This window comes from Condylura cristata, unplaced genomic scaffold (assembly GCF_000260355.1).
Source record: "Condylura cristata isolate star-nosed mole 26May11 unplaced genomic scaffold, ConCri1.0 scaffold00024, whole genome shotgun sequence".
Taxonomy (NCBI): domain Eukaryota; kingdom Metazoa; phylum Chordata; class Mammalia; order Eulipotyphla; family Talpidae; genus Condylura; species Condylura cristata.
The window spans coordinates 25,202,848-25,228,309 of NW_004567125.1; the positions used below are offsets into that span (position 1 = coordinate 25,202,848).

Here is a 25,462-nt window from a genome sequence, read left to right on the forward strand (position 1 = left end):
GATAGATAAAACCCAAAATGCAGTTGGCCACAAGAAGCTGGTAACAGCCTCAGCAAAGAACAGTTCTGCCAACAGTCCAAACGAGCACAAAAAAATTCTCCCCTGAAATAGGCAGAAATAAAACCCTGTCTGTATTTTGGTTAGTCCATTGAGACCCTTGTCAGACTTCAACCTAAAGAATAATAAGATAGGGCCCTCCCTGGTGGTGCAACAGGTTAGCATGTAGCACTGAAAGCTAGCCACAGCTGCTTCAGTAGTAGTTCAATTCCTGGCCCCGGAAGTGCAGCAGACCTCTCCTGTCTTGCCCACCGCTCCCCTCAGCTGTGGACTTTGTTGATTTGCCTGTTCTCCCTGCTGTGTCTCTGATGAAGCCTCTCACCACCCCTGTACCTCTGGCCTGTACCCTAGTTCTGTATGCATGCATACATGCATGAATAAATAAATGAATAAATCTTTAAGGAAAAAAAGAATTGTAAGATAATAGTCTCTAAATTTATTGGGTGGGTAGGTGTGGGAGAGTGAAGGATGAAAAAATTATGTAAAAGATCAGATTTCCTAGAAAATATTAAAAATCCTTTGTGTATATCTTAGGGATGTGAGAACTGGGAAAATACTGTATTCAGGAATTGGCTGGGAAGAGAAATTGGTAGGAAACCAGTGGCAGCAGAAGAAAGGCAGATGCGAAGTGGGAAACAAAAGCTATATCTCTTCCTGGTAACTCTTAATAAAAATCTTTGCCCAGTACCGCCGCCTCTTGCTGCCTGAACAGGGAGGGAAAGGGAAAATCTCACTTTTAAAAGGAATGGATCAAAAGTGGGGCAAGTGCACAGGACTGTGGTGATGACACATGGGTGAATTGGTGGTGGGAAGTCCATGGGGATTATAACTGAGATGGAAAAAGGCACAAAATGATGTAACAATAATAATAAAAAAAAATATATTTTTTTTTAGTTGGTATTTTTTTTTTTTTTAAGATTTATTTATTTATGCATACAGACTGGGGTACAGGCCAGAGGTGCAGGGACGGCGAGAGACTTCACCAGAGACAGAGTGGGGAGCAGAACAGGCAGATCGATGAAGTACACTGCTGAGGGGAGCAGCGGGCGGGTCAGGAGAGGTCTGCCACGCCATGTGGATCTCCTCCGGGGCAGGCAGGAATCGAACTCATGCACAAGTGGCTTTAGCTTCTTAGTGCAGTGCTTTAACCCCCTGCGCCACCAGGGAGGGCCCTTAGTTGGTATTTTTTAAGACCTCCATTTAACAGTTCCCGGTGCTAAAGCACCCAGGCTTGTTTTAAACTGGAGTTTAAAGCAAAACTAGTAAATGAGATACTGAAGAATAACAATGCTAAATTCACTCAGCCTTATTCTTTGTGTACTAGGTCACCTTTGCTTGGTTACAGATAACAGGAAATAAAGATGAAATTGTGGGAAAACAGTTTTAATTAAGTGTTTGAGCTTGAGTGACTATTTCCTTTTATATCTTAAAATAATTTACATTTATATCTTAAAATCAATGTAAATGCTGCTTTGTGGGAGAAAAAAATAGCTGTTGCTTAGGAAACTAATCCCTAAACAAACTATTTAGAGAACACTTGGCAATTCAATTTATGTATTATATTTCCTGGCTTCACATTTGCAGCATGTTACTAGATTCTTGCTGGCAGGATACATAAAAGTTGGAAAAAACTATGTAGAAAAATCCTCTAATTTTATTTGTCTGGATTTTTTTTTTTTTGAAGATTTATTTATTTTTATGCATATAGTTCTGTGGTACAGACCAGGGTGCAGGGGTGGTGAGATGATTCACCAGAGACAGTGGGGAGCAGAACAGGCAGATCAACAAAGTACACTGCTAAGGGGAGCAGAGGGCAAGACAGGAGAGGTCTGCCACGCCTTGTGGTCATGTCTAGGGCAGGAATCAAACTCCACTGAAGTGGCCAAGTGCTGTGCTTTAAGCTGCTGAGCCACCAGGAGGGGGAGGGCACCTTGTCTGGAATTTAAATGTGATGAACACTTGTCATCTTGGGCCATGTGATTTTTGAACCCCCAAGTAGTAAGACAGCATGGAGCAAAGTTGAATTTTGAATTTCTAGTATGAAGCACTCACCTACTGGCTCTACACTGAGGAACATCTCCACAAGCCCTGTTCTGGCCTTAAACATGAAGGGAAAATGCATTTCAATGTTGTTTCTCTCTCTTACATTGGATTTCCTTGTTTCTAGCATTTGAACCTTATTTTACTCCTCTTAGTAGCATAGGTAAAAATGGGACTGAGTCAGGAGTTGGCTATAAACAAAATTTTTTTTTCTATTCTCTACACAGAACATTTAATACTTCCTACTGGACTAGAATTATGCCAAAAACAATGTTTAAAACTACTTGTTTCTGGAATTAGTGGAGATGGTACTAAATATATTTTTAGACACTTTAGATATACTAAAAATATACCAAATACCAGTGGTTTACATATTTTAAAAAGGTGCTTTTTAAAATCTGTAGTGCCTGATAAGGTCTTAACAGTGGAATTCTAGAGGGCTAGAAGATGGCTCGCATGATTTATGGCAGCATTTTTGGTATTTTCAGGATAGAAATTTTTTTCTAGTATTTTGAAGTGAGCCAGTGCTTTAGTATGAAAATTTAATCTCAGGTTAGGGCTTAAATGAGTCAATTCTTTAAGTGGTTCAGTGGAATTAGTCCTGTCAGTAGCTGAATCCTACATTAGTGGCTTGTGTTCAAAAAAAACAGGGCTCCAAGAGCTTTCCACTCTTTAAGAGAATGGCCCCCACCTTTTGCCCGTTTTCCCACCTCCTTTAAATCTCCAAATAGCCAGTAGCTTGGAAGGACAAACTGGTATTTTATAACTTCAAAACTGAAAAGGGTCTTCATGTCAGTTTCAAAAATTAGCCCCTCTATGATAGAACAATCTGCTGGTAAACATCAATAAAGTTTTTTCTTCAATGCAGTTTGGGGCCATTATTAATAGGCTTATTGCTTTGCTGAGATCATCACTTAAGTTCAGGCAGGGAATACCTTGACTGATAAGTTTAAGAAGTTCGCAGCTTTTAAAATCTCACACTCCTCATTCATCTTGCCACTAACTTTTGGGGGGAGAGGATAGAGGGAATAAAGTTAATGTATTCTGGACATAGAACCAGATTGCCATTAGTTGTTTGTTCTTTCCATTGTTTCATCATTTCCCCAGTCAAACCTCAGATTTTAACAAAAATGACCCTGCCCATCTCCCACTCTACCCCAGGCCTTCCAACCACCACTAATAGACATTGTACATGATACACCAGAAATGCAAGTTAACGCTTGGGAAGAAGGCTGTGGGCTGTGGGGATGTCTATGAAGCTCTGCAATCTTTTTGCACCCCCTACACCAATCTACAAATTTTGTCTTTCGTAGAAGGTACTTTGCTTTTCTCAGCCAAGTGCAAAATGAGTTACTTGAAACATGTATCCTCTGCCCCCTCCACGGGGTGTGCAAACAACATAGCATGGAACAGCTTTTGAGTACTTGGCCTGCTGCTGGACATAGAACTACTCTGGCTCTTAGAGGACATTTGTCTTAAGGCACTTCAAGGTTTAAAAAAAAAGTTGAGTTCCTCCCCTTCCCACTTGAAATGCACAGTAATATGAGTTTGGTACTCAAGAGTTAAATCTTGTCATTTTTTTTGGTCATCTTCCTCAAGGGCTAGACAGACAATGTCAGGTCTTTCTCTAGAAGAGTATGACAACCTGTGGACACTTGACATTGGCTTCCCCGGCAGGGACGAGACTAGCCTGACCAGTTTTTCCATCCCATCAGAAACATGAGTTCTCCACTGGAATTGGTGCACTCTAGCTCCAATTCTCTTCCCCACCCTGAGCCTCTCCTGGCTTCTTTTTTTTTCCTTTTTTTAACCTTTCTCTTTCCTGTATCTTCAGAGCCGCATCATTTTTGTACTTGCCTTCCTCTGATCTGTCTCCTGCTGTTTTCTGAGACTAGAAGCCAGTCATGAGATGCGCCATCCAGGTCCTCTCCTAGTGCCGACTTTATCCTCATCTGAGACCCCATCCTACATCAGAACTCCACTATACCATTTACTACTTGAAGGATAAGAACCTTCCCCAGCACATTCCTCTTCCTCTTCTTCCATTGTGCAATAGTACCTCCTCCACACTCTCTCTCCTGCAGTAGTGCCCGCCAGCTTTCTGGTATGGAGGAGTGCTAGAACAGTGCCTGGGAGTCATCAGTGCCGCACTACAGTGCATTGCATCTGGCCACCTGGAGGTGGGGGAGTGGTACCCAGAAAAACAGCAAGCCAGGTGGCAGAAACCCCACTGAAGCACCAAACCCTGGCCTGGGCCTCACCACTCCCCTCTGCCCAGTGAAAACCCTGGTATTCTGCATTGCCCACTGCCAGCACTACCTAAAATGATGAGTTTTATGTTGTCTAGATTATTTTCAAAACTTCCAAAAAAAAAAAAAAAATGAAGTGAATCAGCCAGGGAAAGCATTTTAAATGTTTATGTATCTTTAGGTTTTGAATTGAAATTAAAACTACATTTTTGAGGGATATGAGAAATAACTGAAATATAAAATTTTAACACAAATCCAGATGCTTTAATTCGTCACTATTCTGATGTCCCCCTTTAAGTTTGCTTCTATTTTATTATCATTCATTTCCAGATTCAGGTTTTGCATTACTTTGGAGAGCATGTTATCTTTTTTGTCTCCTGAAGCAGCCCCTTTGTTGAGGGCTTCTTCTGATACAATAAAAAACTGTTCCGTTGGTTGAAGAATGCTCACTCCATAACCATTATTGTTGTAAATATGATTATTAGTCATCTTCAGTCTGGGTGCTGGAAGAACCTGTTAAATTGTTCAAAGAAAGTAGTTTTTAAATGATTTTTTTAAAAATAAAATAGCAGCCAATGAAACATAGATAATAAACTCTGAAGCTTATTCTTGGGTTTACAAGTATTTTTAAAACACTTTAAATCTCAGTTTTGAACAAGTGTTATTTTCCTGATTTAACTATAACCACCTACCAAAATGTTTAGTGAGAAAAAAAATAGTTTCAATTTATTTTAGTCAGTGATAAAAACAACTGATTGTGGGGACACAATAATATACCATGACACTGATTTTTAATATGATAAACTTGATGGTATGTCAGTGATAATTATTGGTGATATGTCAATAATGGTAATGATAAGCAGAGTTCCAAGGAACTACACAAGTTTAGAGAGGGACCTAGAAAGGTAGAAATTACAGAAGTAGAAACAAATGTAAGTGCACTTTCCTTACAAATGCTATTGATGTTTTAATTGGTTAGCTTGAATTGCTATTGATGTTTTAATTGATTAACCTGAATTATTTTACAGTTTGGAAGAGAAAATACTTCATATTTTCCCTTTCTTTTCTTTCCAAAATTATTCTAAAACTGCCCAATGAAAAATCTTAAACAGATATGTAAGTATAAAACTTAATGTACTTACTTATATTCATTTACTAAGATTTTAAATTGAAATTTTTAGATATTCAACTTGTTTACTATAAACCATTGTTTAAATCATAATGACTTAAATTATTGTCCTTTCCCAAATCAGTAACACTTAGACTAAATCTTAAGGCTAAAACTAATATTTTAGTTATCTAATAATTATAACAATCCTACCCTATATTAAGAAATATGAAAATACCTTCATATTAACTCCACCTAAGGTGCTTTTTGAATTGTCACTGGTTCTGAGGTTATTACAGTGATGAATTTCATTCCTCTCCAAGATGGCTATGCTCCCAGGATACAGCTCAACACCAGCACCCTGTCGATTCAAAGCAAGTCAATTGATAACACACATACACACCTTTCCAAAATTTCTTTAGATTTGAAAGCTGTATTAGCATTTAAGCACACGTAAGTTATACATGAAAACCCATGATAGTGCATGAAACTACTATAGAGCTAATGTTTTAAAAGTCTGAAAACTAATTATTTGTGTAAAATCATTAGGTCTACAAGGAAGGTAGTTTCATTGCTCTTCCACCCAAGTGAAGTCACTGGAAGGAATAAAAAAATCTCTAAGCAGTTCTTTCCAGTAGTTATAAAAACTTATTTACAGCAGTTTGTCTTCCTCTTAACCCTTCTCCCCCGCTCTCCATGGTTTTTCACTTTCTGAGATTTCAATTACCTTGGTCAACCATGGCCATGTATAAGGAAGGTGTACTCTATAAATATTTGAAATCCTTTATAATGTTTTTAAAGTCTTATCTCCTCAGTTAGTAGAAATTAAGAAAAAGGCATTGTTTTAAAAGTTCCTCTCATTTTTCTGTCCTTCAAGCTTCATGATTGCTATCTGAAAACTTAATCCGAGCTAACCTTAATACTTGACACTCATGGCTAATGCATTCTAAGTACTGTATTTTTAAGTAAGTCAAGTAACTGACTCATGGTCTGTTTGATAGTCATAGGTTCTTATATTTTTAAAAACTCACACTTAAACAAAAGTTGGTAATTTCTAACTATGGATTTTACAGTTTATATTTCCTAAGTGTACTATGATACTTGTGTACTTGACTTCATTTTGCTTGTTATTTTCTAGATTTAGTTATAAGTCAAAGATAAAATAACTATTACCCTTTTTGTGTTACGATCACACAAAATTGCATACAGGCATATAATGCTATAGTTGGTATAAAATGAAATACCTGGGCACCAGTTATTTCACTGTCTGTAATTGTCAAAGCAGCCCCTGTAAGAACACACACTCCTGTTCCTTCACATTTTAACACACAGTTTTCTAGAGTCATGTGACCAGACTCTACCACCACAATACCATCAACTGTCCCTTGTTGTATCAAAGATAGATGCATTAGTTTCACATTATCAGCTTTGGACACTACAAAACTGTCGTGAGATGGTTCAGAAGTAATCATAATTTCCTCTCTCTTTCCAACTCCTGAATAACAGGAAGAAAAATCACATAATTAAATCAGCAATCCCTAAATTTAAAAACCTTTACTTAAGTCAATATTTGCTAATTCCTAAGTTATTTTTTACGTTTTAAATAATATTGTAATATATGTAATTATTCCATTGTTAATTACTTATTACTTTATTTTAATGTCATGATGGAAAAATCTAGGTTTATAACAAATGTAAAAGAATACTCAGTCCACTACATATTTCCCTAAATTATATTATTGCAGTCATGTACACACAAGCTACAAAAAGTATCTTTACCTGCTTTAAAGCCATAATAAATTGCTATACCTAAAAAAGACTGTCAGATTCTAATTCAGAGTTAGATTGTAAGATTAATTGAATAACATCCATAAATTTGCCATATAGTAGTCAAAGCATCTAAATATCAATCTAAAAATAAGGGGTTGGGTTTTCAAGGAGACCAAAATTTTTTAAATTTTAATATGGTTTTTAATACCTACACAATTCAGAAAAATACTCTCGCTTTCTAGCATAAAAAAGGAAAATTTTACTCAATTTTTGGATAGGCAAATTTTAAATTCACCCATTCTTTTCTTTTGGCCAGATAGTGGAATTACCCTTAATTTCAGTGAAAAAAGACAGAAATAAAGTTCCTAAATATGTTCAAAAACTAAAAGCAATATAGCAAACTGTTTTTATACTTCCATTTACATTACTTTGCATTTGAATTAATCTTTTTGAGAAAATGCTGCATAAATTTAGTAGATCCTTACATGTGTTTCCCTCCTAAAGTGGAGATAGGTGAGAACGAAAGTGGCTTTAGAGAAAGTAGACAGCCAATTGAAAATAATATTTTTTTTCTAGTTTTGATTTATTTAGAATCTCTGAATAGTGCTAAATTATCAAGGTTGAAGAAGTAATCTCATTGATTTGCTCTTGTACAGTATATCCAAAAAAGATGTATACAAATAATATGTTGAAAAAATCATGTAAAAGGCTCAGTGATCTTTATGTAATATAAACTGGTATATAATTTCTATTAATTTCATTAACCATATTTTATACAGTTTTTCCACTATACATTACTATCAAAAGATTGCAGAGGATGCCCTTCTAACCCTTTATAATGATGTCATCAGTCAATAAAGCAAGATTGACAGCTTGATATTCTCCTGGAAAAATAACTACTGTATCTCCACTATAACAACTATCCAAAGCCAAATCCAGATCATCATGTTGTTGGAGAAGTGTGTCTGAAGATAGGTCCTTTACCTGAAAGGAAGAAATAAAACAATATACATTAAATAAAAGGTCATGCTGAAATAGATATTTGTTTTCATATGCTTTTCCAGAACATTTATCTTATATAATAGTACATTGTAATTTATGTATTTATTTGTCAAATGTTCAAATATCAATACATAAAAGAAGAAATATTGGGGAAACTTCTAGATTTATTAAAGGACATGAGCCTACATATTCAAGAAGTTTGATGGATTCCAAACTGGGTGATAAAGGTAAACACATCAAATGATAAACTTTAGAAAATTAAAAAAGAATCTTGAATGCAGCAAGAAAAACAAACATATACAAGGAATTAGGAATAATATTAACAGCTGACTTCTCATCAAAACTAAGTAAGCCAGAAAGCAATGGGATGACATATTTAAAATGCTGTAAAGGACAAAAACTGTCAGCCAAGGATTCTATATCCAGAAAAATTGTCCTTCAAAATTTTAAGAAGAAATTAAAACATTTCTATAAAAACAAAGGCTGAATCATTCCTACAAACAAAAAACAGTAATGGGAGTCCTTCAGCCAGAGGAAAGGATTTTACATATTAAATCAAAGCACTATGGAGAAATAAAGAACTCAAGTAAAGACTACATGGGTAAATTAGACAGATTTATTGTAATCTTGATTTAACACTCCACTTTGTGTTTCCTGTTGAATTAAAAAAAAACAAGTACTGCACAAAATGATTATAAATCCAGGTTTATGAACAGGTAATCCATAAAGATGTAATGTGTGACAACAGCAACTTAACGAGGGAGTAGAGATAGATATGAGCTGGATATTTATATGATATTGAAGCTAAGTTACTAATTCAAACCAAATTCCTTTTTTCTTGCTTGATAACATTTTCATTTCTTTTTCAAACTAGAAATGTTACAAATTTACAATGTTAATTACAATCCCCATAGTAATCCCCATGTTTAGAATTTACAATATTAATCATACCCCTATAATAATCCCCAAGATTAGAATGATAACAAAAATATACAAAGAAGACACCAGGAGTGACATGCACTAGGAAAAATTAAAACACAAAAGACTATAACATACAGGAAACAAACAGCAGAAAGCAGGAGTAAATCATTAGTAACCAAATGTTAATGAATTAAGATCACCATTTAAAAGACAGAACTGGTAGAATGGATAAAGAACCATGATCTGATGTTTATATTAAGCCTACAAGGAATTCATTTTAGATTCAAAGACACAAATATGTTAATAGTAAAAATACTTAAAGAAGATTATTTGATAAAAATAATTCGAAACGGGGGGTGGGGGAAGGGAGGGAAATGCACGGGACTATGGTGGTGGCACAGGGGTGATTTGGTGATGGGAAACCCGTGGGGATTACAATTGAGATGAAAAAAAAATGTGCAAAATGATGTAAAAATAAACTTTTTAATAAAATAAAAAAAAATTAAAAAATAATTCGAACTTCAGTGACTATACTACTAACATAAAATACTGGTAAGTCAAAAACCTACTAGAAACATTTTATATTGACAAAATATAAGTTAATGCATCATGAAGCTATAATAATGACAGTCATATCTGCATTAAAGAATGAGACCCAAAAATATATGAAGAAACTGACAAAATTGAAAGGAAAACAAACTGTTCTACAACAGTTGAATAATTTTATAATCCACTTTAATAATGACTAGAATATCTATACAGATCAATAGAGAATTTGAACACTTTATGCTAGCTAGATCTAATAAACATAGAAGCCAACAGAAAATACTGGGACATTCTCTAGGCTACACTGTATGTCACAGAAATGGAAAACCTCATCCTCCAGTTCATGTGGAATTGCAAAATACTCTGAATATCCAAAAAATAATGGAAAAGCAAAGGAATCACAATTATGATTTTAAAACTTACTACAAAACTTCAGCAATTGAACTGTGTGATGCTATAACAAGGGTAGACATGTAAGACAAGAATAGAATCCAAAGCCCAGGAAATATATATATATATATACACACACACACAAACATGGCCATCTGGCTTTCAAAAATAGTGTCAAGATCATTCAATAGGACAGAGCAGTCTTTCACAACGGTGTGGGGAGAAGTGGGTATCTGTGGAAAAGAATGAAATTGCCTGCCAAGAATTAAGAGTTTTCTGCCCCAGTGAGAGTACAAGAGGAAATGAGAGGTCCTTAGCTGCTGGGGATCTTTCACCACTTACCCAACAGACTGACAATCTCCTGACCTTAACACCTTTCCCAGCCTGGACGACTTAAAGCCCTACTTTTTCATATAACATAATCAAAGTAACTGTACCTCTTCCCTGCCAAGTTAATACAGGAACCTTTATTTCACACTGTATATAAAGATTAGAATGGATCAATAACCCAAATATAAGATCTAAAAATCTTAACTTTTTTTTAAAGATTTATTTATTTATGCATATAGAATTGGGGTACAGGCCAGAGGTGCAGGGGCACTGAGAGGCTTCACCAGAGACAGAGCGGGGAGCAGAACAGGCAGATCAACAAAGTACACTGCTACAGGAGCAGCGGGTGAGACAGGAGAGGTTTGCTGCGCCATTGGGTCACTTCTGGGGCTGAGGATCAAAGGCACTGAAGAGGCTGTGGATAGCTTGCAGGTAATGCATCCTAACACGCTGTGCCACCAGGGAGGACCTAAAAATCTTAAAATTCTTAGAAGAAAATATAAGGGTTAATCTTCATGACCATGGGTTTGGCATTGGTTTCTATGGTATGACACCAAACAAAATGAGTAATTAAAAAAAATAATAAACTGGACTTCATCAAACTTTAAAGCTTTTGTACATCAAATAACAACTAGAAACAATATATATATATATATATATATATATATATATATATATGAAACAGAAGAATATATCTGCAAAATAAACATCTGACTCTAGTTTCAGGAATATATAAAAACCACACAATTATCAGCAAGAAGACAACTCTATTTAAAAATGGGCATAGGACTTGAACAGATATTTCTTTAAATGACCAACGAACACATGAAGAGATGTTCAACATCATGAATCGTATTTGAGTAAATGCTATTGCCATTTGTTGGAACAACAAAACACTTCAGTAAATAAGCAGGACAAGACGATTTTAACTGTGAACATTTGAGAGTTTAAGTATTTGAGTTAATCTGGAGGGCACTTGGATATATAGGTTTGGGGCTCAGACAAAAATCTAGGCTATCACACCGTTTTAGATCATCAGTAAATATAAAGGTGCCAAACAATTACAGGACAGAAGGGAAGGGAAATATACAACTAGGTAGAATGAAAACCAATAAAGCACAGTAACAGAAGACAAGGAGAAAGAATACTTCAAGCAGAGCCCTGTGAAATGCTATTGAAAGGTCAAGTGAGATGGAAATATTTACTCTTTAACTTACATTTTTCCCCTTTAGTATGATTAAATTTATATTTGTCTTTCAGATCTCCGCTTTTATTTCTACCAGCCAGCAGATCCATAAGGACTGACTTATGTGCCCATCTTGGGTACGTCTTGTACATACTCTTATTAGATATAGCAGTTGCTGTGTTATAAGTGTAATTGCCTTTTTAGCTGGCCATATCAGCATCATGGTTATAAAGTTCAAATGTTAGCAAATGTATGAAGAAAGACATTGCTTGGTCTAGCTCAATACTGGATCTCCCTCAAATTCAATCTTCTCATAACAATCGCACTACTATCCTTCCCCTGACTACTTGGTAGTGAACAATCACTAACATTTATTTACTTAGTCCTTATTCTATGCCAACCATTGAACCATTAAGCTGTATATTTTGGAAGCAAGGCATTAATGAGACAGACAATAACCCTCCCCACAAGTTTCTTTTCTGACTATATGAAGTGAAATCTTAGTAGGAGCAGTGTGTATTTCTTACCATGTCAGTAGTCATCACTTTTGCTACAATATGTGTTATGGTCTTTCCAAAGTCTCTCTTTCCTTTCCTACGCCTCAGAATTCTTGGAAAGAAAGGCCCATGAACTCTAGAGTTGAAAGCATTTATGATTAAATTAGCATGAATTAGAACTGAAATTAACATTAAAAAGACTCAACATATATCCTTAGAAAATAAAAACTCGGTAATCTATATCTTTAAGGGATAGGTTTCACTAGTTTTAAGTTTCTTGAGAATAATGAGAGCAACTTTGAGAACAATGGAATTATTCAAATATTTTAGTTAACCGAATGTTTAAATACTTGAACCCTATAATTGTTCATTTAAATGTTCCATATCTGAAAATTTCTGTTCCTTTCAACGCTTTGTATCTGAAAAATTGTTCATTTAAATGCATTGTATCTGAAAAACCTGATATTGCAATCAATACCTCAAACATCTCAACTTTTCAATACAGTAAGACGTTTTCCTAATTGTGCATTCATGACCCATTGATTTGCAGACTTACCTGCAAGGGTTTTTCCTTCCTTCCCATTTTTTTTGAACATGTCAAATTTTAGATACTTTAACAGATTATGTTCCTTCCAGCAGAACAATTCGTGTTTTTTATTTGTTTATATTTTGCTGTTCAGCACTTTTAGTTAATTTTATTCTTGTTTTTCTTTTATCTTTTTTTAAAGATTTATTTATTTGTGCATACAGAACTGGGTACAGGCCAGAGGTACGGGGACAGTGAGAGGCTTCACCAGAGACATAGAGTAGGGAGCAGACAGGCAGATGGTCGAAGTACACTATTGAGGGGAGCAGTGGGCAGGTCAGGAGAGGTCTGCCAGCCCTGTGGATCACCTCCGGGGCAGGCAGGGATCCAACTCATGCAGAAGTGGCTTTAGCTTCTCAGTGCTGTGCTTTAACCCGCTGTGCCACCAGGGAGGGCATTTTTTTAAAAAATCAAATTTTAATGTACAAAATGATGTAAAAATAAACATTATTTAAAAAAAAATAGAAACCTAACACTTGAAAAGGTGTTGCTTTGTAGAGATATATACTAAAATGTCAAAAAAAAACTATTCATAAATATTATATAATTTGAAGTTTGATTGTCCACGTTAAATGCACTACAAATAAAAATATCAAATTTTTGGTTGATATGTAAGGATGTGATTGACTTTAGGATATTAACTTTGTATCTTGTGGATATGGTATACTTGTTTATTAGCTCCAGGAGATTTTTGTTGTTGCTGCTTTTGGGGATTTTCTATGTGGATAGTCAGGTCATCTGCAAAGTTTTTTCTTTCCTTCCCAATCTGTATTTTTTCTTGCTCTATTACACTATCTAGGCTTTCCAATAAGGTGTTAATGAGGAATGAGAAAAAAAAGTTGTCTCATTCCTAACCCTAAGGGGAAATCATCAATGTCTCATCATTAAGTATAATTTAGTTATAGTTTTTTTTTATGTACTTCATCAATTTGAGAAAGGTATCCCCATTCCTATTATGCTGAAAATGATTTTGTCCATTTTTCAGCAAAAAAATAACATTTTTTTCTATTTTTCTTTTGATGTAGTGGATTACAGTGAATGATCTCAAATGCTGATCTGACCTGGAATATCTTGTATTAATCCTACCTGGTCATGATACACAATTTTGTTTAAATAATTGTTGGATACAATTTGCTAATATTTCAAAAAAGGTTTTTGCATTCATGCTCATGAGACATGATCTGTAATTTTTCTAGATCATTCTGCTTTAATCAGGGTTGTGTTTGGAGTAACTCTGGTCTTGTATAATGAATTAAGGACATGCTTTCTCTGCTTCAATTTTCTGGAAGACTATGGAAAATCAGTACCAATTTCTATTAAGTGTGTAGTACAGTCCATCTGTGAGAGTATCTGGGACTGATGCTTCTTTTCTGGAAGGTTATCATTGACACAATGATATATACATATCTATTCCAAAAAGCCATTTCTTTTTTTGTGGATTTTGACAATTCGTCACTCAAGAAATTACTACAATTTATCTAAGTTATTAAATAATAATAAAAGTTGTTCATAATATTATTACTTTTTCATTTCCATTAAATCAGTAGTGATGCCCCTCTTTTATTTCTGATACTGTCAACTCATGTCTTCTCTTTTTCTTGTCTTATCTAAGAAAAAGAGAACAAACTGGTGTGTTGATTTTCTCCAGTTTACATGTTTTCTTTTTAATTGATCTATGACTCTCATTTTTATTTGCTTCTGTTTGTTTAGGATTAAATTGTTCTATTTTTCTAAAATGAAAGCTTAGTTCAGATCTTTCTTTTCTAATATGCACATTTAATACTATAAACTTCCAATCACTGGTTTTGCTGTATGCCATGATTTTTATATTTTCATAGTTAAAATCATTTTTTTGTTTTTCATGAGACTTCTTTTGGGCCCATGAGTGATTTAGAAGAGTTGTTTAATATTAAAATATTTGGGAATGTTACAGCTATTTTCCTATCGTTAATTTTTGTTTAATTCCATTGTCATTGAGAACATATATTTTACTCTTATAAATTTATCAAAATGAGTATTATGTTTCAGAATATGGTCTCTGGGTAAAAACTCTGTGACATTAAGAATATTGTGTATCCTGCTGTTGTCGGAGGAAGTTGTGTATATTGTTTATTATATTACGGTGATTGATAGTGGTGTTCAGATAAGCTAAATACTGATTTTATGATTGATAATATCGGTTATTTTTTTAAAGATTTATTTACTTATTCATATAAGAACTGGGGTAAAGGCCAGAGGTGCAGGAGGTGAGAGAATTCACCAGAGACAGAGTAGGGAGGGAACAGGCAGACTGATGAAATACACTGCTGAGGGGAGCAGTCAGGAGAGGTCTGCTGCGTCACGTGGCTCCCCTCACTGCTGGAGATCAGGGCTCTGACTCCTGCTGCAGTGCTGCCCTAACCAGGAAGGGCCCCAGGTATGTCAGCTTTTTTAAAAATGATGCTGAAATCGGCCCTCCCTAGTGGCGCAGCGGGTTAAAGCACAGCACTGAGAACCTAAAGCCGCTTCCGCATGAGTTCGATTCCCGCCTGCCCCGGAGGTGACCACATGGCGTGGCAGACCTCTCCTGACCCGCCCGCTGCTCCCCTCAGCAGTGTACTTCGTCGATCTGCCTGTTCTGCTCCCCACTCTGTCTCTGGTGAATCCTCTCACCCTCCGCATCTCTGGCCTGTACCCCAGTTCTGTATGAATAAATAAATAAATCTTTGAAAAAAAAATGATGCTGAAATCTCTAACTATAATAACTGTTTTGTCTACTTTGCATTTCTATTCATTTTACCTCCCATATTTTCGTGCATATTTTGGGTGCATACTCATTAAGAAATGTTTGTCATTTGGAAAATGTTATTATGCACAGCCTGTACTTGTCCTTGATAATTTTACTGGTTTTCAAAGCTTGTTTTGTCTGAAATATAACTACTTGAGCTTTTTAAAGGCTATGTTAGCATGAAATATCTTTCTCTACTATCTTACTTTTCAACATTTCTAAGTCTGTATATTTAAAATGGGTTTGTTAATATAATTAGAATGTATATTTTTTCAAATTTGACAGTTTCTCTTGTGTATATAGATAATTGATTTTTTGAGCAATTACTGATATAGCTGAATTAATATATACTATACCTGAACTGCTATTTGTTGTATTTGCCTTTATTTTCTCTCATATTTATGACTCTTTATGTTTGAGTAATTTGTGATCTCTTTTTATTTACTCTTTTTTTTTTTTTTAAAGATTTATTTATTTGTACATACAGAACTCTGGGGTACAGGCTAGAGGAGCAAGAACGGTAAGAGGCTTCACCCAAGACAGAGTGGGGAGCAGAACCATCAAATCAACGAAGTACACTGATGAGGGGAGCAGCAGTGGGTCAGGAGAGGTCTGTTGCACTATGTGGTCACCTTCGGGGTGGGGTTCGAATTCATGCTGAAGTGGCTTTAGCTTCTTAGTGCTGTGTTTTAACCAGCTGCACCACCAGGGAGGGTCCAGCTTTTTTATTTACTCTTAACATAATCAATTACTAAAAAATTTTGTTTGCCCTAGGTACTGTTATTTGTGTGTGTGTTTTATTTGTGTGTGTGTTTTAATATTTTTTTAGATTTGTTCTAGATTTCTCCTCGCCACCAATGCAAGGACCAAGCTTAGTAGCCAGCAAAGATTTTGAGTAGAGTTTATATTCAATTTGGATCTTACACCTCTCTTGCTTTCAGGATACCCCATCTGAGTTTCCAGTTTTCCACTGGCCCTGAACTCTGTTCTTTGTCATCTACAGTATGGTCAGATTGGGGCCCTCCCTAGTGGCACAGTAGGTTAGGACAAAGCACTGAAATCAAGCCGCAGCCACGTACGTGTAAGTTCAATCTCTGGCCCCAGAGGTGACCCACATGGAGCAGCAGATCTCTCCTGACCCACCTGCCGCTCCCCTCAGCAATGTACTTCATCCACCTACCTGTTCTGCTCCCCACTCTGTCTCTGGTGAATCCTCTGACCCCTCTGTACCTATGGCCAGTTCTGTATGAATAAATAAATAAATCTTTTACAAAATAGATTGTATTTTTGATGCAGAGCTATAAGAAACGGGGATCATGCTAAGACCAAAAAATCACAATTTTCCATTTTTTACACATTCCAAGGGGAAACCCATTTCAAAGATGAACTTTTCTAGTTGCTGCCTGCTTTTGGTCACTTCTTAGTACCTTCAAATAGTTCTGTGTGACTAATGAAAGCACTCCACCACTCCTAAAAATACTTTCTGCAATCATAACTTTTGAAACGAGACGACACTGTTGCCCTATACCACTGAACTGAAAAACCTAGTTATACCCTGTATTCAAATTCAACATGAGCTGAATATCTAGAGAATTTAAAGAAATCTTATCTAATTGATTTCTGAAAGTAATGCCAAAATATTGTTACACAAAGTTCACAATAATAAGACATCAAAAACAGTTACTAGGCCCTCCCTGATGGCGCAGAGGGTTAAAGCACAGCACTGAGAAGCTAAAGCCACTTCCACATGAGTTTGATTCCCGCCTGCCCCAGAGGTGACCACATGGCGCGACCACATGGCCTGACCCACCCGCTGCTCCCCTCAGCAGTGTACTTTGTTGATCTGCCTGTTCTGCTCCCCACTCTGTCTCTGGTGAAGCTTCTTGCTGCCCCTGAGCCTCTGGCCTGTACCCCAGTTCTGTATGCACAAATAAATAAATGTTAAAAAAAAAACAAAAACAGTTACTAGATTGCAAAATAGGTCAAATCTAAAAGAAATACAAAAAAGAAATATTGAGCTAAATGAAATGTTGGAAAAGTAAAATTTGACTTAGCATTCATTTTGCTGCTGTTGTTTGGCTCAGAACTCCTAAGGCAAAGAATCAGTAATGGTGGAATATACAGGAAGAGAGTTAATAATTTACTAAAAAATAGAAGAGAGCCTTTTGGCTCCATTGATGATTTTCCATTAATTTTGGGGTGAGGCGCGAGAGCAAGAATTTGTTTTTCCCTCTTAAGCGAGCAAGAATTTGTTTTTCCCTCTTAAGCAAGACAGAAATTGTACAACAATGTAAAACTATTTTAGTATGTTTCAAAGCTTCCTGGAGAATGATGGTGGTTAAATCATAAATGATGATAAATGCTTTATCATTAAAAACAGCTTATGTTGGTTAAAAATGCAGAAATTATAAGGCAGTCAAATTAAACAAACTTTCTCTGTGCTTTGCACACTATACATTCAGATGGCCTAACTTCTTAGTTCTTATGTTTAATTAAAATAAAGGCTGTAACAATGAAATATAAGGACAGGACAGCATTTATGAGATATTTTTTCCCCTCAAATCAATGATTTGATTCCAGTGAATCAGCTCATATAAAAAATGTTTCCAACATTGGTAGTTGTACCTTGTGCTTATCTCATACACTAGACATCTAATTGTACTTTCTGCTTCAATCAGGGTAATATATATGACAAGGCAATTGATAAAGTAAAAGACTGACCACATAATCTTTTTGTTTCCATTTAAAATAGAGCAAATTATTACCGGAGGCGCAAATCTTCCCACATTTTCAATAATCCACAGAGCATTACTATCTCATAGTATTTTTTCCAGCATTCAACAGCTTCTGCTGCAGAGGGATCTTCTTTGATATTACTCTGGTACTCAATGAGCTCAACACGCTTGTTTTTATATTTCTCCAAAGTTTTTTTAAAACGTTGTGCAATAGGACCAGGTATTGTTCCATCTTGTATAGCACACCACCTGAAAAGGAACAAGGCAGTTACAGTGTTTATCTCAACAATTTTCTGGGTAAGCTTTCAACTATACTTACAAATTAATTCTTTCTTCAATCAAAGCAGTGTAATTCTCACAACTTTCTTCATCATCCCAGTCTCTCCAAAGAAAGTCATAAAAAAACCTATGATAAATCAGATAGTGATCAAAGCAGTAACTAGCATGTTTAACATAGAATTCTACGTATACATTTTAATTCTTAATTTTTCATTTGGGAAATTGAATTTGTAATCTGAGGGAAGAAGTATAAAATTAAAAACATGCCCCCAAGTCATCTGTGTTTTGTTAATGGATAGTGCCTATTATGTTGTATCAGTCTGTAAGAAGCAATTATAATGTGAGCGATGCAATCTAGTATTTATGTCAAGTATAAATAATGAAATCTATTTGAGAAATGAATATACTTAAGATGCTTAAATGTGAACCGAAATTAATGTTGAGCTATAGGACTTTATAAGTTCAATTTTCATAAAACCCAAGGTAAAACAACTGGCAAACTTTTCATTGCCTATATGTAACACTTCTGACAAGAGAATGTTTTAACTAAGCATTAAATATTTTCATTTAAAAAGGACCAACTGAATTCAGAGGTAAAGATCACATCAGTATTCGTGAAGTGCATAAATATTAACTTTCAAAATAAAATTTTAACTTCAAGAAGACAAAATTAAAAACCGAGTACCTTACAACTTCCAAGGCCAGAGCAATATCATGTATGTCAGAATCTTGCCCTTCAACAGGGTACACTTCCAGGAGAGGCACGCTGTGCTCCAGTTCTTCCAGAATCTCATCCACCAAATCCCTTGGAATATTTGCAATGTTGGAAGAAAAGGGCTCAGCAACAGAAACAGTAACCTTGAAACAAGATGATGAACTTTGGCGAGGTTTACAAGTTACCTAAGAAAAATGTCATAAAATTGTAATTACAAATGAAACTAAACTATGAGGAAATTTTTCTCAATGTGAGTTACTTTAAAACATTCTTTTAAATGTTCTAACTTAATATTTAATATACAGAATGTAGATCAATATTAAATATCATATTTTTCAAACACAATTTCTCATACACATTAATTCTAAGGTGCATGACAGAAATTATTTCTAAATTTGAACTCCCAGACATTTTTTCCCCTAGGATAGTAATAATTTAAAAAATTATGGATTCATTTTGCTATAAAAGTATCTTTTTAAGAAAAAATCTATAATATATCATTTGTAAAGGAGAGACTATTCAAATAAAAAAGTAGAAAGGACATAAAAAAAGTTCTTAAGTTGAGTAAACTTAGCTTCATAAAAAAAATTTATTTATTTTATTTCATATAAATGATAATCTCCAGCATCTGTCTGAAAATCAGTCTTGAGAAATATGGTTTCACTGAGTTCACAATACTGTTTTGCAAATTACTAAATTAACACAAAATTAAAAATTTATAGAAGGTCGTGAAAGTATACAAACTTTCAGTTATAAGAGGAAGAAGGTCTGAGATTTTAATGTATAGCATTAGTGGGAGCCTCCCTGGTGGTTCAAGGTTATCAAGCTCTCCACAGCCACTGCAGCAGGAGTTCAATCCCCAGCGAGGGAGCTGACCCACATGGCTCAGCAGACCTCTCATATCTTGCCTTCTGCTCCCTTCAGCAGTGTGTTTCAGTAGATCCACCTGGTCTGCTTCCCACTTTGTCTCTGTTGAATCCTCTCACCCCCGCATCTCAGGCTGAACCCTCAGTTCTTATATGCATAAATTAATAAAATAACTTTTAAAATATGACATTAGTGCCTAGAATTGATAATATTATGTTGCTTAACTGAAATCTGTGGAATGTGAATTTTGTCTATCACTTCTCAGTCTTTTGGCTAAGATCAAGTGTAGGAATGTGAATTTTCTCACAAAAGGTAAACATATGAGGTGTGTTAACTCCATTAAGTGGGGCCTTTCACAGGAAGTGTTGATACACATATATATCATCACATTGCACACCTTAAGTAACATAATTTTGCTAATTATACCTTAATAATACTTCTAATAATCAATTGTAAAAATTTTCAGAGCACATTCAGTAAAACAATGTTTGTCTTGTACCTAAATCTACTTATATTGCAGTTTTATTTATAATTGCCAAAACTTGGGAAACAAACAAAATGTCCTTTGCATAGGTAATAGATGAACCTTAAATTTTTATAGTAATAATAATGAACAATTATATACCATAGACATTTTATTGGGGTGGAATGGGGAACGGGATCAAAAATGGGGGAGAGGGGAAGTGCACTGGACTATGGTGACGGCACACGGGTGATTCGGTGATGGGAAGCCCACAGGTATTACAACTGACATGGAAAGAGGCACAGAATGATGTATAAATAAACTATTATAAAAATAAGATAAACCTTAAATTTTTAGATACTTTAAATGACTGAAAATCTGAAATGGCTACATACTGTATAATTCCAACTAATGACACCCTACAAAAGAGGAAACTATAAAAACAGTAGAAAGATCAGGGGTTGGAAGAGGTTGGGAAGGAAGATGAACATTAGATCAGAGCATTTTTTTGTGAAGTGAAAATATGTATGACACCAAAATAATGTATACATTTCAATATACATTTACCCACAGAATACACAGCACTAAGAGTTGACCCTAATGTAAACTATGGACTTTGGGATATAATGGTATATTAACATTCATGGTTCATGAGTTGTAACTAATGTACCACTCTGGAGGGGAAAGGTGATGTTGATGGAGCTTACAGAATTGGGACAGGGTATGTGGGAAATCTCTGAACCTTTCAGTTAAATTGTGCTATGAACTAAAAATCTTTAAAAAAATTAATGGGTTATATTAAATATTAATACAAAATTTAAAAGTATTACAAGTACTTAAGTAAAAAATTTCACAAACAGTCCATAAGTATTTATTTTTAATTAGAATTAGGTAAAAAAAAAAAACTTTGTAACTATCAGCAAGTGTTACAGCAATATAACATTTAAAATAGGAAATGTCTTTAAATCATTCAATTCTGAGGTACAAATTTATCATCAGTTTAATATGTGTCTTTTTAAAAGAAGTGATGGGGCAGAGAAAAAGTACAAAATATTTACTTTTACGTTTTAATGTGTCATTTCAACATTCTTTCATTACTCAGCTTGTGATTTTTACACTGTACCTATAGAAGCAGATACATAATTCCTATATAAATTTCCAAAACTATGCAAGAAAATATTATAATTTGTTTACAAACCAAAACAGATATTAACAGTAAATCAATGGACTTTGAATAATTCATTCTGTGGTGTTTTCAGTATAAATGGTATTTAATACCTGAATTTAAACATACTGAAAGAGTATGTACTAAAGCAATCTGGGTTGCAAGTATTAATCCCATGGAACCCCAACAGCTGTAAACTTTCTTTAACCCAGCATGCATTTATAAAATACTATAAGAATTTTTCATCATCTCTGCACAGCACAGAATTTGGATCACTTTTCAGAAACATCAACTATGCATTCACCATGTTATTAATAATTAATAAAAAGTATTACTGATTAAAACCAGTATTTACTTTAAAAAACCTTTACAGGATTAAAAAGTATTAAAAGAAATCAATTGTGATTACTAAAATACCAATACTTTTAGAATTTTAAAGTCATTATGGAACTGGTAATTTTTCCTTATTATTCAATAAAACTGTGCTAGTAGTGTGAATCCATTTTCAAATCAAATAGTACTCATCTTTTTTTGGGGGGAAATGTGGTTATTCATTTACATTTATTTGTTCAGATTAAATTTCCAATCCTTTTGAGGGTGGGGAGGCTTTCAGTGAAGTTCCATTGGATTCTGAACTAGTATTGCATCAATTTAATGCATCAATAACTGAAATGTTTATATTATCTCATCCAGAAGCATCAATCATTAAAACTGCTTGTGTATCTGTTTCTATCTAAAATTCTGTAGTTTTCTTCTTGTATGCTTTGAACTTTGTTTTACACCTTAAATTAACTCCGATTTTTTGTTGTCTTCAGCAATGAGGCTATTTTTTTCCTAATTGGCTCTTAATTAGACATACAAGATCACTAAATTGTATGTCTTCTTTAAAATTGATCTCAATTTTAACTGATTAATATGAGATTTAAACCATATATGGGTTAAAATAGTATTTAGTATTTCATATGACTTATATACCATGTCTTAATATATTATAAAAATAAATCAGACCGTTAACTTGAGATTCTTCATCTGCTGGGTAAAGATAGTCATATACTTCAGTATTTTTATATTTCAATGACAGCATGGTCTGAAACATATGTGTCCCATACATTATTATATATTATCTTACTGTGTTCCAAATTATAATTAAAAATGCTTTTAATATGTGACAGGGCATTGTTGTTAACACTGAACCCCAAAACCAGCTTATAGAAAATGACTTAATTGTAAAGTATATAAATATTTTAGGAAATTTTCAATATTACACTATGAAAATATTTTTAAGATTGCAAAGTATAAAGAAAAAGATATGTTTGCAAATCTAATCTCAGACCTCTTTAAAAGGGAAGCAGAGGACCAGAAACAGTATATGAGAAAGACTCTGCAGTTGGAGGAAGAGGGTCACAAATCACTGAATACAGGCAGTTTCTACAGGCAGGAAAAGGCAAGGAAACAGATCCTGCCCCAGACCTCAGGAAGGCATAAACCTGCCTGAACCTTGATGTTCACGCAGCTAGGCCCATGTCAGATATTGTTTCTATAGAATTCTAAGAAATAAATGTTATTGTTCAAGTCACCAAGTTTGATAATGTGCTATAGTAGCAACAGGAAACTAATAAAACATTGTAAAGAAAAAGACTGAGATTGTGGTAGCAACAGGAAACTAATAAAACATTGGAAAGACAAAGACTGAGATTGTGGCCCACAGAATACGTTATTGCGACTTCAGACAGAGCAAACAAAGAGCAAACAAACTACTGATAGTCCAAGTAAGACTAAAGAGGCAGAGGCAGATGAAACACCTCTTAACTGTGTAGCAACATCTGAAGTGTGGAGCAGCTAAGATTTAGTCTCACTGCCACATAATGAAACAAATTAGAGTCCACCGATATACTATTCTGTTTTTTTCCCCTTTTTCATATCTTTCTAATGTTTAAAGGATGTTAGCATTCCTGAGAGGATTCTAAGGCAATCTTCAATCTTGTTTTTGGAATAAGAAGAAAACAAATAATGTATAGCACATAAACCTTAGAACTGGATAGGATTTTCAGGTAACCTGAACCAGAGTTTCCACATAACTCTGGGGGAATTTGAAGTGTTTTAAATGGTGACTCTACAGGCTGTCAGGAGGTGTAAAAAAGCCAAACAATTTTTGGCTACCAAACTTCATTTCAGAAATGATATGCCTGATATTTGAATACACTGGACTTCCACGCGTAAAATGACTAAATAAAACCTCAAATTTATACTGCTAAAAAAAAAAGTTAAAGTAGCTGATATGGTTCATCTACTCTTATTTTATCCACATGAAGGAAGTCTAGAGAAGTTATGAAAATGCCAGGAAAAGCTACTCAGAAGCTGAACAAACCTCAAAGAAACAATAAAAATACGATTATTGTATTTTTATTATTGAAAAATGAATCCCAAGACACTTTCCAAATTCCTTTATAGGCTCTGACTGAAAACATGCCATTTTTAATCCATCAAACATTTAATTATTTTCAGGTCTTACTCAATGTTGTGAGTTTCAAACAAGTTTTTTTGAAATATATGTGTGTGTGTGTGTGTGTGTGTGTGTGGGTGTGTGGGTGTATCTGGGGCAGGTGAACTATTTATGATTATAAATATTTTTATATAAGGATAATTGACTTTTACAGGAAAATTTTATGACATCAAATATGCTATAATATATGACTCACAGGCGTTAAAAAAGCAGTTTTACTTGATAAAAATTTACAAGTTATATATTAACTAAAATGGCACTTTTGTAGGGAAAAAACTCCCAATTAAATCATTTTGTGATTAACTTTTTTCTTTCTTCATCTAATTCTTAATTCTTAAAGGTTACTCATGGAAAATGAAGGCCCAAGATTGTTGAAGCATAAATTACTAATTTTTCAAGATATGTACTTTTGCTATTTTTATGTTACTGAGTGACTGAAAATAGTCAATAAATACTGTCAAATTCCATTTAACAATAACTGTTATAGGTAGGTGGGTGCTCATATCCCCTGTCTGTTTATACTATTAAATTGTAAACACTTAAAACAGAGGGAAATTTTTGACAATCTCTATGTTTCAAAGCCCTAAATTAACATGGTCATAATTTGGTCTGCAAAAGAATAGAAACTTCCCTCGAAAGCAAATGTAAGGTGAAAATTATTTACCTCAACCAGAATACCAACAAAGGGGATAGAAGCTTCTTCATATTTCACAAAGAATAACTCAGGGTTAGTCTTCCAGACACCAAACCATTTGTCTTTCATCTTTAACTTTTCTGATAGGTATTTACTCATCGCCTCATCAGCGTCTTCTGCCTAACAAACCAAAAAAATACATGTATGTATAAATATATAAAATTAGAGATTTACAAAAGATTTCTACTTAAGTGTGGACCAATATACCTTTAAATAACAGAATATAGTGCTTTCATGGGATCTATATTTAATAAAATATATCATTAACATAAAAAAATTTAAGAGATACATTCCTTCAATATATAATTCAGAGATGAGACTGTATTTGTCTTAAGTAATTTGTTTTTATTAATCCACTGAGCATTCTTTTTTCTTTAAAGATTTATTTTTTTCTGCATACAAACACTGTGGTACAGGCCAAAGGTGAGAGGATAGTGAGAGGACTCACCAGAGACAGAGTGGGGAGCAGAACAGGCAGATCTACTGAACCACACTGCTGAAAGAAACAGCAGGTGAGACAGGAGAGGTCTGCTGTGCCATGTGGGTCACCTCCCTGGCAGGGGATTGAACTCAGGCTGCAGTGGCTGGTGAT

At 34.6% G+C, this 25,462-nt stretch overlaps 1 protein-coding gene across 1 annotated transcript; it reads right to left on the reverse strand.

The window, feature by feature from the left end:
- Positions 1-4,504: 4,504 nt before the first annotated feature.
- SHCBP1L (SHC SH2-domain binding protein 1-like) lies at positions 4,505-25,000 on the reverse strand. Its single transcript, XM_004688550.2, has 9 exons — positions 24,841-25,000; positions 19,149-19,363; positions 18,504-18,590; positions 18,215-18,433; positions 12,127-12,232; positions 8,055-8,208; positions 6,699-6,949; positions 5,693-5,815; positions 4,505-4,859 (listed from the first exon to the last, which is right to left on the reverse strand). The coding sequence occupies exons 1-9, from the start codon at positions 24,967-24,969 to the stop codon at positions 4,611-4,613; spliced, it is 1,533 nt and encodes a 510-aa protein (XP_004688607.1). The 5' UTR covers positions 24,970-25,000; the 3' UTR covers positions 4,505-4,610.
- Between the last annotated feature and the right edge of the window lie 462 nt (positions 25,001-25,462).